An 18,235-nucleotide genomic window follows, 5' to 3' on the forward strand; every position below is an offset into this window, starting at 1 on the left:
TCCCTGGCCCTATTATAAAAATGGAACAATCTAGCCTGTACTCTTTTAAGTTGGTTAGCAGATGGATCACTTACTTCAAAAAAACTAACTACAGACGCTAATTTGGTGGTATTGTCAGTGATAGTGGATAGAGCCTCATCAATTTCCCTCTCCCCCAAAATTGGGACACAAATAGGGCATTTCTAATGACTAAGTTTGGCAGTATCTGCTGCAACCGTGCCTCAAGATTGAACATTTCTAATGAGTAACTCATAAATCAATTCCTCCTTGCGCAAGTACCCGGGATGAAGGACTTCGCAAAGGCCAGACATGATGAAAGAAAACTTACAAATTTACAAAAATTTCCCAGCGACCGAGAAAATTCTTAGAATTCGGCGCGGATCCTATTTTTAGCCGTCAAAAGGGGCTTAATATAGACCCATTCAACCCACACTCTGCTACCACTTGTTCCGGGGTATTGTGGAACGCAGAGAGGTGAAAGAAGGTGCGGGCTTGAATGGGTCTAACTACAACATAAAGAATTGAATTAACAAAGGTTATATTTCTTTAGAATTTCAAGAATTAACAAATAACAACATGACAGGTACAATTAGCAATCCTGAAACAAGATTTGGAAAAATCCAAGATTCAGAACTTTTAACAATTTTGGGCTTCAAGCTCCTAGTTTTACAGTTTCTGAGCTACCAGTTCAAGTTTACAATTCAAAATGAGAACTAATTTAGTTCAGGGCAGAAAATCCTCTAATTCACAATGCCTTCTTTTCTGAGATTATGCTTGTTTAAAAACGGGGTCCAAAATCCAGGTCACCAGCTCCTCATAATAGTACTAATCACTGGCAAAGCGGAACCGTGGCTTTCCTCCTATAGTGGTACTAATCACAGGTAACATAGACTCATGGTGTTCTTCACAGGGTGGAATTAATCACAGGCAATGCAGACCCAGGGTATGTCACACATAATGGCACAACTTGCAGACCCATGGTGTAGCTGACGCAATGGCACCACTCGCCAGCAACACAGATCCATAGTGTTTCTCACACAGCAGGACTAATTACAGGGCCCATATTCCCGTGGTGTTCCTCACATAGTGGAAGTAACCACGGGCCACGTATACTCTTGGTGCCACTCACCTGGTGGTACTAATCATAGGCAACGCAAACCCACGGCGCATCACACATTGCTGTTACACCCATAGGCAACAAAGACCCATAGTGTTCCTCATATAATGGTACTACTCTAACGCAACACAGACCAATGGTGTTCCTCACATAGTGGTACTACTCATAGATAACGCAGACCCATTCTGAACACAGGGGAACAGACACATTCCTGCACAGTGTATGACACCTTTTCTCACATGGACATTAGCCCGCACAGCCGAGTGCCCGCCTCGGTAGGATATACACAATTGTACTAACTACAGGCAACCCCCAGACCCGTGATGTTGCTCACGTAAGGGTACTACTCTTAGGTAACGTAGATCCATGTGTTACTGACTTGGTGGTACTAATTGCAAGTAACGTCTACCCATGGTGTTCCTCATGTAATGGTACTAATCACAAGTAGTCTCATGGTCCAAATTTCAGCATCCCCTGGTCGCCCCTTTTATTCACCTCTTACGACAGGTAGGGAATACCGTGGGTGTATTCTTCATCTGAGCCCCACAACCACAGGGAGTGCTGCATACAGGAAAATCAAGGAAACCTTTGGAGAAAGCCTTTTTTTTTTTTTTTTTGCTAGTGGCTTTACGTTGCACTGACACAGATAGGTCTCATGGCGACGATGGGATAGGAAAGGCCTAGGAGTTGGAAGGAAGCGGCCATGGCCTTAGGGTACAGCCCCAGCATTTGCCTGGTGAAAATTGGAAACCACGGAAAACCATCTTAGGGCTGCCGACAGTGGGATTCGAACCCGCTATCTCCCGGATGCAAGCTCACAGCCGCGTGCCCCTAACCGTACGGCCAACTTGCCCGGTCCTTGGAGAAAGAAAAACTAGGTTATGAATATTAAGAGATCAGATGGAAGACCACTTTCAGGAAAGGAAGACAAGGCAGAAAGATGGCAGGAAAATATTTTACAATTGTTTCAAGGGAAAGAAATAGATAAGGCTCTGGAACAAGAAGAAACTGATTATGATAAAATGAGACACCCAATTTTGAGGTCAGAATTCAACAGAGCCTTGAGAGACCTAAATAGAAACAAGACACCTGGAATTGATGACATACCCTCAGAATTACTGACTGCCTTAGGAGAATCCAGCATGGCAAGGTTATTCCATTTAGTGTGCAAGACGTAGGATACAGTAAAATTGCCATCCGATTTTAGACAGAATGTTGTTATACCTATTCCCAAGAAAGCAGGTGCTGGCAAATGTGAAACGATTTGTTTACTATCTCATGCTTGCAAAATTTTAACTCGTACAGTGTTATTTACAGAAGAATGGCAAGACACGTTGAAGCCGAGCTGGGAAAAGATCAATCTGTCTTTTAAGAAATGCAGGAACACATGAAGCAATCCTGACTTTATGTCTGATCTTGGAGGATCGAATTAAGAAATTAGATGCCCACGTACATGACATTCATAGATCTAGAAAAGCCATTTGATTACATTGATTGGACCAAGCTAGTTGAGAAGCTAAAGGTGATTACTAGAGACGGGAATTTGTCTATTTACCTAATTTATTCCTGTGTTCAGAAATGTAGGCTTTTGAGATATAAATCTGTTTTGTGGTATTTTTAGCTAGATTTTGTTGGTTTTATTGTGCCTATAAATGCCTGCTTCAGGGGTCTCATTTTTCTGAGTATAAAAAGATGTATAATTGCCTATTTGATGCCTTTTGACTGTATTTTAAAGAACCCAGTTTTCTTCCAATGCATTATATTGTAGCTGATGTGCTCGACAGAATTATCTTCTCATTTCTCAATATCTGTTTACCCCACGAACAAAAATGGGAATTCTCGGAAGTCACCAGAAATAGTTCTTGGGAAATTTCCATCAGGAGAAACCAGAACAATGTGAGCTGGAAGCCTTCAGCCCTTCCAACCTCGTCAAGACATAAACAAATTATTAAACGAAGAGAAAAGGCCGCTGGTCCTATTTGTTGAGGTCCGGTTAGTAACCGTTGTGCTGGACAGCTTGCAATACTCGTACGACATATGCGAGAACCAATCAACATCACACTATGTAGCACAACCCATATCCCCTACACCTCCACCACGATGTGAACTGTTGTACGCGTACGCTTTATCTTCAGAACGTGTTGTGATTTATTGTGAAGAAAAAGAAACGTGTCTGCGGTAATGCCCAAGGAAAAAATCGAAAGTCCTACTGGTTAAAGCAATGGATCACAGGGGATCCCAATTTCACGATGGATGAAAGGATAGTCTTCCACCAAGCTTGCTGTAAGGAGGTAAGTTCGTTTGTTCCTTTTATCTTTTTCGTGATTGAGAACTACGATCGCATTTCATTGTAGCAATTATAGTCCTATTAATTTATGTATTGTGGAAAGTTGTTTTGTTGCAATGCTATATTAGTCGTGAACATTCAATAATTTATATTGCTAAAATGTAAATAATTATTTAATTACTGAACGAAGAGTTAGAACACCAGTGGTCTCTAGTCACAAAGTGGATGAAAATTAAAATTTGGTATTTTGAACTGTGATTTATTTCCTGTGAAAATAGAGATTTACAACTGAAATGCATTTTTTTTTTAAATTGTGAATAACTTTCACCAGCATTATGCGTAGGCTCTAGTGAACTCTATTACGTTTCCGCTAAGCCTTCGCGAAACATACAGTAGGTTGCAGATCTAATGTGGTACGGCTCGGACGATATCACAGTGTGTATTAGAAGACTGCCAAGACTATCTTTCCAAGACCAGGCCAGTGAAAAGGCCGCTGGTCTGGAGTGGTGAGGTCCGGTTAGTAACCGCTGTGCTGGTGGGCAAGCAAAGAGAGTCTGAGGGGGCGTAAACTCCCGGGTTAGGACAGCGAAGCTGCCAACAAGTCTCTAGCATCCCTTAGAGTCTTGCTAAATTGCGACAAAATGTAAGGTTTTGGGCGCATACCATGACAATTTCAAATTACGCGGTTTTCTAATTCTCAATGAGTGTGGCAGCCTTGTGAGCAAACATGATGCACGATCTATTGCAGGTAATAGAAAATAGTCTTCATGACAGCTGACCCGGCTGAACAAAGCCAGCCAATAGCAGCGAATAAAATGTTCACAAATCTGAGATTTATAGGGCCTCAGTTTTAATTCTTCTATTTAAGAATAATGCTAGGGGCAGCTTGGTGGGTCCCTAGAAAGCATAAAGTATCTCTCCTCTACACTACTCAGGTATCATTTTTATTATTCTTTTCACCTGGTGAACTCGACACAATACTCCCAAATTATAACGGGAAAATCTTTGAGGACATATTTCCATGTAAATTACGAATTCCCTCGTTCCTACTTTAAAGTTTTATACTTCTGGAAACTTCATTTCTAATAGTCTTTTTTTACTAAACAAATGCATGATATATACTAAGCATTATTACCAATTAGCTCAACTGTAGAAATTTAAGATATAGGAACATTGTTACTTAAATCAATTTTACTATTTTTCAGATCAAATGTGAAAAAATTACCATATACTGTAGATCCACGTGGAAATAATGCGATGCATCTGACATGAGCACAGAAAGATGTATCAATGCAGCCTTGATACCAGTTCACTGTGAACAGCGACCAACAACAATTTACTTCAGATCTACGCACTGCAATGGTGGGAACGAATATTCCCCTGCATAAACAGGATCATCTTCAAACGTCAACAAGCTACCGGGAGCAATCACTGTGTTGGAAAAGAGTGGCATGCCCCTGGTCGAGTCATTTAGGATTGTGGAAGAATTTGGGAAGTGCTGAATCAGTCGACCTTGGTTATCTTCGAGATTCGTACTGGCAACCTTCGAAACACAAACTAAGAATCGCTTATGCATCGCTGTGCGACATCTGGCGTACACTTTACGTACTCGTACTGTTGTTGTTTACACAGCAAAGCCGAACTATTTAATTCATGCTAGGAACAAGATTCGCATCGAGAAATGTTACACTATATAATGTGTGTCCGATATATTTGTTGGCTTAAGATAATAAAGATGTAGAAAATTCATATCGATCGATCATATTATCGATTCAATTCAGATTTAATTTCCATGCAGTTGGCAGTATTACTGGAACCGGCAGTGCTCCCTCCTTACTCTTCAATCCAGAACAAAAATCTATCACTAAAAAGTGTGCGTATAATACCTACAGTAGCTGTCAGTTTCTGTACTTAGCCTATTTATTCGTCTACCTACCAGTGCATACAATGCCACAATGCATATCCTTTATAATTATGTTATATTGCATCAAAATAGACCTTGGTAGAAATGAACGCCCTAGTCGCTTGTTGACACACATTTACGGAATGAAGAAGGCGCGTGGTTTGCTATTCGCATAGTCTGCACAAATAGCATTCAGCTCCGACTACCTGTAGGCCTATGACTCACTGCTCGCCACACAATGCGGGGACATCGCTCTCGAGATCTCTCGAAATTTCTCGCAATAAATAGTGCTTGCGCTAGTCTCGAGAAATATCAAGACCTCATCTCAGACTGCCCATCACTAGTATGTACAGTGTGTATCTATTAAGGGAATGTGGAGAAGTAAACTGATGGGCGAAAAATTTGATACATTCTGGTATCAGAATTGTGCCTAAGGCAAACTACACAATATAACATTGTTAAAGTCCAGAGCAATTACATAAACAGACTACAGTTATAGCATGTAATTAATTTAATGTCATGTTTTTTGTCTGTCAATATTAATATTCATTTTAGGTGTCAGAGGTGGTCTGAATGGTCCGAGGGTGGCTATTGTGGTGATCTTCATTTTGGGGAGGGGTCATGTTCCTGGGGTATATTACAGACCTCTATAGCATGTCTGAGAAGTTTCATTTCTTACAATAATATTTACCTGGCACTTTCTTCTTTAATTGTGCTTCTACTGCATATTCTTCAACCATGTCATTTGATATAAAATTTTTGTGAACTGCACATATCAAAACAATAGAAAGGATTACAATAAACATAACCCTCCCCTAATATGTGGTTTCCAAGATTATGGGAGATGGGCATTACCTTTTCATTAATTACTTCTATTAAAAGTTTAGAACAGGATTTTCCAGGGAGGAACCCATGTTGGGTGTCATTCAACACGTTTCTCTCATCAAGAAAATCCAGCACATGTTTACCAATTAGGTGCTCCATACATTTACAGATTCCAAATGTTATACAGATTGGGCGGTAGTTGCCTGCACTTTCTCTTTTGCCCTCTGTGAACACAGGACCAATGTTTGTTTTCTTCCACTCATCAGGCACATCCCACTGTTCACTGAAATGTTAAATATCCCCACAAAGAGAAGGTTTCAATACAGCTGCCCAGTGCTGAAGAATTCTTGCCGGCAAGTCATCTGGGCCGTTCACTGCACGAGATCTGGTTCTTCGAAGACTTGCCGCAAACTCGTAAACAGTGAAGTAGAGAATAGTTGGGGGAAGGAGAGGATGGAGTGTCCTTATGGTGAACATGTCTTTGTCCTTGTCAGCTGTAGTGAGGTTATTTTAAAACTGACTGTTAAATGTGTAGTCTTGGTGAGTGGAATCCGAAAGTCTGTTGTACTTGAAGACAAATGAAGTACTGTCGCCACTTTTGTTTTCGATGAAAGTCCATAGCTCTTTACGTTTAGAACTAAGGCTGTGGATATTATATGAGCTTTAGGCATCACGGATTAATGATTGTGTTTTGTTCTTGGCCAGAGTGTAGTCTTCTCACCTACAGTCACTGGAGTTTTTTCATTTCCTGTATAAATTATTTCTCCTCAAAATTCCAGATGCTGTCTATGGGGATCTATGGCATTTTTCACTAGTAAGAGATGGAAACTTTCAGAGCAGTCTGATCAACACATTCAAAGAGCACTTCTCTCCAATTTTACCAGATCTCCTTATATTTATACTGCCGATAGAGGATGCGTGGGGAACAAGAATATCTTTGTACAGAAGTGAGGAAAAATCATTCCAGTTAATGTGGGAAAAATTACATACTCTTCTGAAGTGGAGTGGAAAGTTTTTTGCACGTCAAAGTTGTAAATATAACTCAGCGATCACAAAATTCAGGAATTAGGCACCAGATAAATTTTTTTTGCTAGGGGCTTTACGTCGCACCGACACAGATAGGTCTCATGGCGACAATGGGATAGGAAAGGCCTAGGAGTGGGAAGGAAGCGGCCGTGGCCTTAATTAAGGTACAGCCCCAGCATTTGCCTGGCGTGAAAATGGGACCAGATAAATGAGGAGGAGTTAGTAAGGAACAAGTCTACTGTAGAACAGGAATTTGGAATAATGTGAGTGTCTTCAAACACTTACTGATGGAGGAAAATGACATAGAAACTGAAGATAAACCTATTGGCAAGTGGATTATTTGTCAGTGGAACAGCATTTCTGGACAACGTAATGTTGAGATTGAAGTCACTGGCAATATAAACTGCGTCATAATTGTGTTGCATTTGTTTTTTTGCTATTTGCTTCACGTCGCACTGGCACAGATATGTCTTATGGCGACGATGGGATAGGAAAGGCCTAGGAATGAGAAGGAAACGGCCGTGGCCTTAATTAAGGTACAGACCCAGCATTTGCCTGGTGTGAAAATGGGAAACCACGGAAGACCATCTTCAGGGCTGCTGACAGTGGGGTTTGAACCCACTATCTCCCGATTACTGGATACTGGCCGCACTTAAGCGACTCCAGCTATCGAGCTTGATGTTGTTGCATTTGTAGCACAACATCCAGACAGGAGAACAAGGCATTATTCATCACCTGCAAGGACTTCTGAGCATGATACACTGAACCAATGAGGTATTTAAAGCTACCAGACGTAACTTCTACCTACACGGCTTCAGTGCTCATCTCCATCTTTGGATGTCTTCTTGGACAAAACTCTGCTTTTGCAGCAATAATAATTCCTGCACTCCCCGAGATTAGGAGCTGGATCTTATGGAACAGGGGAAAGAAATATTGTAGCGCTTCTGAGCCTTTAATTGTGTCTGACAGCCATGTTTCACTGATACAATTTCTTTCCACCCTTCCTCCTTTCTATTAATCTCTCCAATATTTTGGCTACTTGTGACAACAGTGTAATTCCTCGATAAATGTCATATAAGTAAAACTCTTTCAAGATTAAAATTATTGTGTCCACCTTTTCAATACAAATATATTTTTTAGTGATTAAATTCTACATGAATTAAAAACACCAGGGACTAATTTTAAGGTCAAGAATTAAAACTATAAACATCGGAACTTAATAGTAAACTAACTTAATACTAAATACAATGGTCTTAAGCTTTTAACATAGTTTACACTATGTACATTAACTTTGCCAGAATTTATGAACAATGAATTCATTTATTTTATAATGACTAGACATCCAAATTGTAGATTGGATTGATCACAGCGTGAATTGGGGTTTCTCAAATTGTATTGACTAGAGATTTATCACAGCGTGAGTTGGGGTTTCTTCAACTGTTATGGTCGCCTGAATCGTAAGAACTGTTACAAAACCGGAATCTTGGTTAAAGTCGTTCATGTTAGGGTTTGAATCAGTTTGAGTATTCCTTTAGAAAGAAGCATGGTTATGTTTTAAGGTTGAAGCATGTATGTTGGAAACATATTGTTGATTCATTCATTAGTGCTCATCGGATAAAAATTTGGAATATTACATCTTTCTTGTTGATTAACTTCCCATTGGTGCATTGTTCAACGTGCAGACGCAGAATATCCGTGAAGTATCGCTGTGCCGTCAAAGTCTGGCGAAGCACTATTAGAGGTGATCTAAACGCATACCCTATGGCTCCCCACACCATGATGCCAGGGATTATGCCAATGCGTCTTTCCACAATATAGGAAAGATCTGCCCTCAATGCCGCCAAACCCGCACACGATGGTTATCGGAGGTTATGGAGAAGCGGGACGTATCGCTGAACATGATGCGACGTCAGGAGTCTTCTGTCCATACTACCTGGGCAAGGCACCACTCCAAATGCAGGTGTTGGTGTTCTGGTGTCAATGGCAATGGTGGTAGGATCCCAATCCGGTGGATGCGAGTTGTCGAGACACTGTGCAGGAACTCGCAGGATGTTGTAGTCTCTAGTAAATGTTCGCGGATGGCGGGTGTCGAAGTTATGGATCCCACAATGCTTGGTGCACCATACGATGGTCCTCTCTCGGGATGGTGTTTCTTGGTCGACCCGATAATGCACAACGTGACTAGGTGCCCTCATGTACCCATCGAGTCCAACATCGGGCCAGTGTGACATCTGAATGGCCCACATGCCTGGCAATTGCAAGATACGACCAACCAGCCTCATGCAGTCCCACAATGCAGCCTCTGTCAAATGCTGTCAATTGGTGGACAGGCTGTCTAATGCATCACAAGGCATCGCGAGTGCTTTGTATTGTACATAGTCCTCTTTGCACGTCTTGCTTAACTGTCTGACTCACAGCAGTTGACTGGTAACAACTTAACAACAGGACGGTGCCATCACAATGCACTCTGGTGGATGTTTTACACATTAGAGATCCCTGTAAATCTAATCATTTACTCACACATCAATGTTATGCATGTATACCAAAATGGGATAATATTAAATCACTCCTTCTGGGTGCTTAACTTTTTCTGTCAGGCAGTGTAATATGGCTGTATACCTTAATTTAGGTGATGGCTGCTATGTTTCCCCATCGTTGCATCACCGAAAACCTTCTAGTATGTTTTAGTGCGATGTTAACACTAGAATGATGGGAACGGTCATTTTGACCACGAAGCTATTTCTAGATACGACTGTTCTTAAATGGGTAATCCCAACCCACTGAAATTTCAACCCACCGACATGGATAGGTCTTATGGCAACAAAGGGATAGGAAAGGGCCAGGAGTGCTACATAGTTATTAACCCTTAACTATTGACGTACATTTTCAGTGACATCAACATGGACGTGAGGTCACTGAGACCGCATGAAAATTAATTTGACTACGGAAGGGTCGGTTAATGAGATAAATTGCTAGCTGCTTTTATTTGAATAATTACACTTTATTGAACCCAAAACCACAAAAATATTTTCCATTTGTTAATTTGTATAACCCTCATACCTTCAGATTGCAGTCGCAGCAATTTTCGTTATTCAGAATACACTGTTCCATTTAAACACACACATATCCTTTGCACTATAAACAAAAATTGACCCTAACTTGGGTATTAAAGATGTTTGATAACCACTGCACTGAAAATTAACGACACATTAGACTGATCTCTTGTTGGAGTGGAAATTGCAAGCACTGAACTTGGCCCTCAATGTTACTCTCACTCAACACATTCGAAGCAGATCTTCCTTGTACACTCCAAGCATACTGGTTTTTCACATCTGTAGCAATTGTAATATGTTTTTCTCTTCCTTGCTGGTGGGCACAGACGACAAGTTATCCGTTTTTCAAGCTTCTCCTCGGAAATGTTGATACGCTCCGCAGGGATGCTCAAAATTCTAGAGATAGCACCTCGAATATCTCTTGGGATCCTGGGATTTGATAATCTTCTTATCATGTGTGGCCTAGTGAGTTGAGCAGCAAGTTCTTTCAGAAAATGTTGCCTGGTCATTTGGGGGTTCTCGCGATAGGACTGATGCAAGATATTCGCATTCACAGCTGCAATATCGAGGATACGGAAGAAGACTGCCATCGGCCACCTTCGTGTTCTTCTACCTGTGCGGTAGTTGGCTGACATCTGATCCGAAGTATCTACTCCAGACTTCGTAGAATTATAAAACTGAATCATCTCTTCCTTCCCCGTGTCCGCATCAGTTGCTTTCCCATGGTGCATACTGTAGAGGATACTAACAAAACAGCTTTGTTTCTTTTCGGAACGTGTGAGAGAAGAGTTATGTCTTTCGTGAAGCCATACACAGAGGAACCGACCTTTCTCTGCTTGGAAGGCAAGAAGTTAGTTGGAATTTCCTTCTTGTTCTTTCTTACTGTCCCAACATAAGTGAGTCCCCTTTTCCTCAGTTCCTGAACAAGCTCCACTGAGGTGAACCAATTGTCAGCTGTTATATTTCTATTTGTACCCTGTATTGGTTCCGATAAACGAAAAACTGCCCGAGTTGGCTTTGAAAATTTTCTGTCTTCCCTTGAAAGACCTATTCCATCAGTGTCCTTCCCTGCATAAATATATGCATTGTACAAATAACTATTTTTCGAATCTGTTAGGCACATCAATTTCACTCCATATTTCTCAGGCTTGTACGGAATATACATTCTGAACTTACACCGACCTCTGAAACCAATTAGCATCTCATCTACTGTTGCATTTGTGCCAATGGAGTAACACCTTTGAGAGTTCTGAATCAACATATTTAGAAGCTCAGATATGGGTGCAATAGGATCTGTCTCTCTCCGCTGCGTTCTGTCTTCAGGATTGTCAAAACGCAGGCTGCACAGGAGAATGGATAACCTTGTACCTGACATCACAACACGAAATATTTCACGGCCCGTACCGTCAGCTGCGAAGACTGAAGCGATGTCCTCTTTGTTAGATTTGAAAACCGCCGAATAAGTAAGAAGGCCTAGAAAAGCTTTCATTTCAACTGCGTCAACATTTTGTAATTCTGGTCGGGTAGACTTTCGGTAATTACTTCTCATTGCACTGAGTTTCACATTTGTCCATCACACTAGTAAGTTCACCATTTCTTCACTAAATATTAGTGTCCATGCCGTAACAGGATCCACACTGTTTCCAACTCGAGCTGAAGGGCGCAAACCGGGAAGGTGAATCACGATATTGTGACGAGGTGTACGCACATTCTGTGGAGGTTCCGCAGACGACCATTTGTACCTATTTCTACCATAAAAACACTTAGAACGTAATTCATCAGGCAGTAGCGCGGAACTTTCATCTTCTTCTCCCTCTCCTTCAGTCTCAGTATCGGTATTGTGATCACTCTCTGTTCACTATCACCATCGTCCACATCACTCATGTCTTCTTCAAACCACTCGGTAATTGTTCCTTCGTAATTTGCATCACATGTTCGGACACTCGCCGAAGTACCTGCACGCTGACTCATTGCTACACACAGCACTATCAACTGAAGACTGCTTCAAACCATGGACGTGCGGTCACCCAGGCCGCTACGAAACTCATCAGCTTCTTATCGCTGCTGCACGGTTATTTAAGTCCATAGTTAAGGGTTAAAGGTGTTCTAAAATGTTGTGCATGTTATAAAATGCAATTGGTAAAATTTAATACAGAAACTGAAATAACATTGAAAATATGATGAATCCTAATAAATACTCGAAACATGATATTTTGATTCTGTACCACATGTATTTTATTTTTGTATTTACAAAATGTGTGGTTGTAAAATGTTGTGTACGTTGTAAAATGCAACTGGCAAAATGCAATAAAGGTATTGAAATAACACTGAAAATTAGATGAAACCTAATAAATACCGTAAACATGATGTTTGGGCTCTGTACTACGTGTATTGTACTCTGTCTCACTATGGTCAAAATGACCACTACCATCGTTCTACGCAATTGAAAATAGCTACCGTTCTAGTGTTAAATCACTAGCAAAAAATAAACAAACGCATTCATTCATTCATTATTTATTTATTTACCATAAATCTTTACAGTATCTATGGAAGGCCAGGGGAAAAGGACAAGCCCCCCTACACATAATGCCCCCTGACCTTTGAAATAATTACCTAAATCCTAAATTAAAACAGTCATATATATACTATTTACAGGTAAAATAACAAAGTATATCCTAATATATACATATTTCTTATTTATACAATCTTTCACTCCCTCGTTCATTCTTCCACACATTCACATGCATTTTCTCACCGTATGTGCAGAGGCGAGTTTTTCTCCGGGTATTCCCGTTTTCCCCGTCATCTTTCAACCTAGCAACACTCTCCCATATCATTTCATCTCTCAATCATTAACCATTGTCCCACAGGACTGCGACAGGCTTCGGCAGCAGGCACAATTCCTATCATCGCCGCTAGGTGGGGGCTTCATTCATTACACTCCTGACCTGGTCGAATGACTGGAAACAGGCTGTGGATTTTCAATGAACAAACATGAGTACTGTATCAGAAGGTATACTAAAATTGCACAACATGGGCCCAGAGACTCCCACTCATTTATTAAACATGTGTTTCATGTACACCCCTGATAGATAGGCTGACCAAATGTTCCACATTTACCAGCACAGTTCAGGTTTGAAGGACCTATCCTGGCGTCCTGATGAGTTACTACACCAATTAATTATGTGCATATGGAAGGAACTAATAATAATAATAATAATAATAATAATAATAATAATAATAATAATAATAATAATAATAATAAATCATATTACTACTACTAATAATATAATAATATATTATGATATAATAATAATAATAAAAATAATAATAAAAATGATAATACATTTCTTCAGCTTATCCCAGTTAGGCCTATTTATGAGGTCAGTGGAGCCACCTTGGCTCATTTTGGTTTTGGGCTGGGTGTTTAATTCCGGATCCCCTTCCTAAAGTTACGCGATTTTCGAGGTGAAAATCTCTATCCAGAATTGACCAGGATTTGAACCTCAGTCTTCCGGGTGAGAAGCCAGCAGCTATGCCGCTAGGCTAATCACACTCCATTGCCAAATGGGCTAATCACTAATCAGTTTCCTGTTTTCTCTTCTGATCAGCATTACAAGAGGATTGTTACACAGAAATGTTTTCCTTTAAGATAATAATTATGACTACCCCTATCACCTTTGTATCCTAGCACTTTAAGGCTAGGATATGCTTACTGCATTGGGATGTTCAATTATCCCAGTAATAATAGTGGTTATCCCAACTGTTTTGTTTGTTTCTTTTTACAATTTGCTTCACGTTGCACATGGCAATGATGGGATAGGAAAGGGCTAGGAGGGAAAGGAAGCGACTATGGCCATAATTAACGTACAGCCTTAATTTTGCCTGGAGTGAAAGCTTTCCCATTTCACTTCAGCACAATGCTTAAACAAGTTCTAGGATAACAATTCAAAGAAACTACAGCTAAATATACTCTCACACAGGTGATATCACACAGTATCTACATTCTGATGATTCTTAGAACTGTGCTACTCACTAGAGAAGGAAAGGGAGGACAATTTCCATTTTCACCATTTGGATCTCCATGAAACACATTCTTGCCCATTTTTGGTCTGCGTAATAATAATAATATTTGAAATAATAGTATTTGTATGATTAATTTGTCTAATCTCTCTCATCTACTAGAATACATATTCCATCTTCATGGTACTTCTGCTCTGAATGAAATAATATTTTAAGTGGTGAACAATGCGTGATCAGAAGAAGAAAGTGGAGAACACGAATCATGTGTTTAAAGTTTGTTGTATCGTATAATTAATATTGATCTCGCCTACATACAGTTGTTAAAGAAGATTCACACACGTGATAAATACAAGTGGTATGCTGAAGCTAAGTGCAGCAACATATTATAAACACTGTTTAAAATAATTCTTAGGGCCTACTGTAAAAACAAAAAAATTAAAAAATATATACCATAATTTTTAAAATAGGCTACTTTAAAATTCTTAACCCTGTTTTCTTTGCTTTCCTTGGAAGAATATGCTTAAATCTACAATTACTTATTAATTTATTTATAATTTTGCCTAACGTCGCACTGATATAGATAGGTCTTATGGCGACGATGGGATAGGAAAGGGCTACGAGTGGGAAGGAAGAGAATGTGGCCTTAAGGTACAGAGAGCCCCAGCACTTGCCTGCTGTGAAATCATGGGATACATTCCTCAAGGGTGCCGACAGTGGGGTTTGAACCCATATCTCCCGAATGCAAGCTCAGAGCAACTCAAACCTGACCGCACAGCCAACTCGCTCAGTGTAGAATTATTTTGATGCCAATTAAATAGTTTGAACTGAATTGATGCTGTATTAATATAGAGCTGCAGGCTACATGCAAATCTGGACATGGAAGGATGTTTGACTGACAAAAACTATTAAAAACGTGACAATGTATTGAAAAATTGTCAGTTCAGAATTTACAAATTTTAAAAAAATCCTAAAACAGTCCCAAAATTAACATGAATTCTGGCTAGTAACTTGCTAAACTGACACAGTAAACCGGCGTTTCATAGTGCCAATCTGAAAAACTGCCATGGACCAATCCACTGCACTACTGTCTTTCAAGGTTTTCCACCAACATTTCAGGCCACGGAGTTATACAATCATGAAAAAGGGAAATACTTATTTTCTGATGGGGTTTTTATATTGAATTTAAACTATCCTGTACTCTTTACGTCAGAATTATAGTTGTACTTATCCTGTACAAGAGACAATGACGACAATACACAAATAAGCCTAAGGCTACAGTACAAAACTTTCAGTTAACAAGGTTTAAACCAGAAGCAGAGGAAGAAGACTGTCATCTAGGGAACATCATGATATATGCACGTAACTTCGGCATAAGCTTCAGAGGAAAATCCTACGTGCATTTACCAGGATTCCAACCACAATAAAAAAAACGTTATGAGGATAGAAATGTTATAGCTTCGTATCAATGTCATAGTGAAACGGAATAAGTTGCGAAAATATGATCGAAAGCCTGTAGTTGCTGTTTCTACTTAGTGCACAAATTCCTTTACATTGCCAAAACATCAGTCGATCCACGATAAAAGTTACCCACATTGACCTCGAAAAAACACGATGACTATGAGGTGAACGTAAGTAATTTTACTAAAACACGCTTGAAAACGGGAATCAAATCCATCAACTGATAAGTAATTATATTTATTACAGAGCAAAACATAAAATGAAAAATCTATTCTAAGGCTATAACTTGTCAAATAGTTACTACAATGGAATAGAGGCATACCTGTTTCACAGTTCCAGTATTTAGCTGTAAACGCCTAATAAGAGCCATTGTTAAGCCGAAAAGGCAACGTTAACACATTAATTGACCCTACTACCGTCACCCGGTAACCCTATAAGAGGCTACAACCTTGTTATATCACAACATTTGAACATTTTTTTTTATTTACTTAAGGATTAAAAAAACAAAAAACACAACACAGAAACCGCTATAGGTTTCTACCAACATTCCAAGCCAGAGTTCAACTTCCCGTTCGTAGTCTGACTGCATCATGAGCCTCTGATGACTCAAATGTTACATAAATATAGTTAAACTATTAAATACCGACAATGGCCAAATTCTTAGTCTCAAGATGAAAAAGTGGAGAGGTAAAATTCCTCAGCAAAATATTCTTCATTGAACATTCGTAATGCTATTATTATTCACTTAACAATATATATACGGCATGCTTAGAAGGGATTTTTCTGTTAATTTCTTTGTTGTGGAAGCACTTCAATGGAGCTGTTGATTATTCTTAATGTCTCTTTAGCCTGAAGAGTTTTATAGAAAATATTAACGGAATGAGTGTGCTTTTGGAAGTTAACTGCTTGTATTAGTTTACATAGTTATTCTTTCAATGTATTTTATATATAGTAAACGCTATATCGACATATGTGACGGACTCAAGGGGATACCGCACGCTATCTAGTTGCAGTTATTGTAACGTCTATGTATGTGTTTATGTAGAGTCGGAGTCTAGGGGATTGTTAATAAAAAGAGACTAGCTTGTAATAAACACGGTGTTGTTACTCCACAATTTTGGTGCCGAAACCCGGGAGAATATTGAGAGTTCAGTCGAACCACGAATACTATCGGCTTCCGAAACATATTTGGTCGTTTCTGTGAGAAGGCAGTGATGTTAAGTTCACTCCTTAAGGATTATTGAAAAGGATAAATCACTAGCCTCACGTCATGACGTTTAGCCTCAACACGACGGATAAGTACAAGCTTCACCCTCTTTTTTAGTCAAATATAATACTTACTGGCATTCAAATAGGGCTTGGCTCAATAGTTGTTTTTCCCTTTAGTACCGTAGTGATTGGTTTAGGTACGGTACGCGTTTAGTTGTATGAATGCTTGAACCCATCATTTGATTTTGAAGGCGCCATTTTGTGACAGAGAATTTATTTATTTAGCGTATGGCTAACACATTACATTATAGATACAATAATAATAAAGAATATTTACAATTTGAAGTATTTACAGGTTCAAATTATTTACATAGGGCCTATTCAACACACAAGGGTGAGAGCAGAAAAAAGTCCCTTAGGTTTCCCTGGTAGGCAGTGAGAGGACACTGCTCCACAATGTGCCGAACTGTTTGCTTCACAGCACCACAACTGCACGCTGCCGAATTAAGTATTCCCCATTTATGGAGGGAGTCGCCACATCTGTCATGGCCAATGCGAATCCTGTTGATAGTTGTCCAGGTCTTCCGTGGAAGATCAAAACCCTCTGGTTTGTTTTTCAGCCATGGTATATAGTGATATTCTGATGGAGCACTGGATATCCATACTTGCTTCCTGGCCTGAAGCAGATTAAAGTTAGCGTCTGCTAGGTTTCTGGCTGTTCTAACAGGTGGGCGTCTTCATTTTAGCCTGTTAATAAGAACATCATTCATGTCACCATGGATTGGCAACTGACTGTTGTTAGTTATTTTCTTATAATCTCGTAGGAGAGCATATTCTCGGCGGAGGTGAGGTGGTGGAATATGGGATAGAACAGGTAGCCAGAAAGTGGGAGTAGATCTAATTGTCCCTGATATCATACGCATAGTGTGATTCAGCTGAGTGTCAATTAGTTTGGTGTGACGGCTGTTCAGCCATATTGATGAGCAGTATTCTGCAGCAGAGTACACAAGACCAAGAGCTGAAGACCGTAGGGTAGATGCTAATGATCCCCAGGTGGTTCCACACAGCTTCTGTAAGACGTTGTTTCTTGATCGTAACTTAGCAGCCGTATTCTGAAGATGTTTCTTGAAGGACAGAGTTCTGTCAAGAGTAATCCTTAGATATTGTGGATATCTGTTGTGGGCAAGACAAGTGTTCTCAAACTGAACCTTCAGTTCACTATTGGCCATTTTGTTGCTAAGTTGAAAACATGTAACTTCACTTTTATTTGGATTCAGTTGTAATCTTCATTTGCGAAAGTACTGTCCCAAGGTGGTAAGATCAGCCGTCAGTGT

General features: G+C 39.8%; 1 protein-coding gene across 1 annotated transcript in view; it reads right to left on the reverse strand.

Moving 5' to 3' along the window:
* Ssadh (succinic semialdehyde dehydrogenase) overlaps nucleotides 1-16,185 on the reverse strand; it is a 144,977-nt gene extending 128,792 nt beyond the window's left edge. The window contains exon 1 of the mRNA XM_067141311.2: nucleotides 16,015-16,185. Coding sequence (XP_066997412.2) covers nucleotides 16,015-16,062 — 48 coding nt within the window. The 5' untranslated portion in view covers nucleotides 16,063-16,185. The remainder of the gene's footprint in view (nucleotides 1-16,014) is intronic.
* Nucleotides 16,186-18,235: the final 2,050 nt, after the last annotated feature.

Source organism: Anabrus simplex, chromosome 2 (assembly GCF_040414725.1).
Source record: "Anabrus simplex isolate iqAnaSimp1 chromosome 2, ASM4041472v1, whole genome shotgun sequence".
Classification (NCBI taxonomy): domain Eukaryota; kingdom Metazoa; phylum Arthropoda; class Insecta; order Orthoptera; family Tettigoniidae; genus Anabrus; species Anabrus simplex.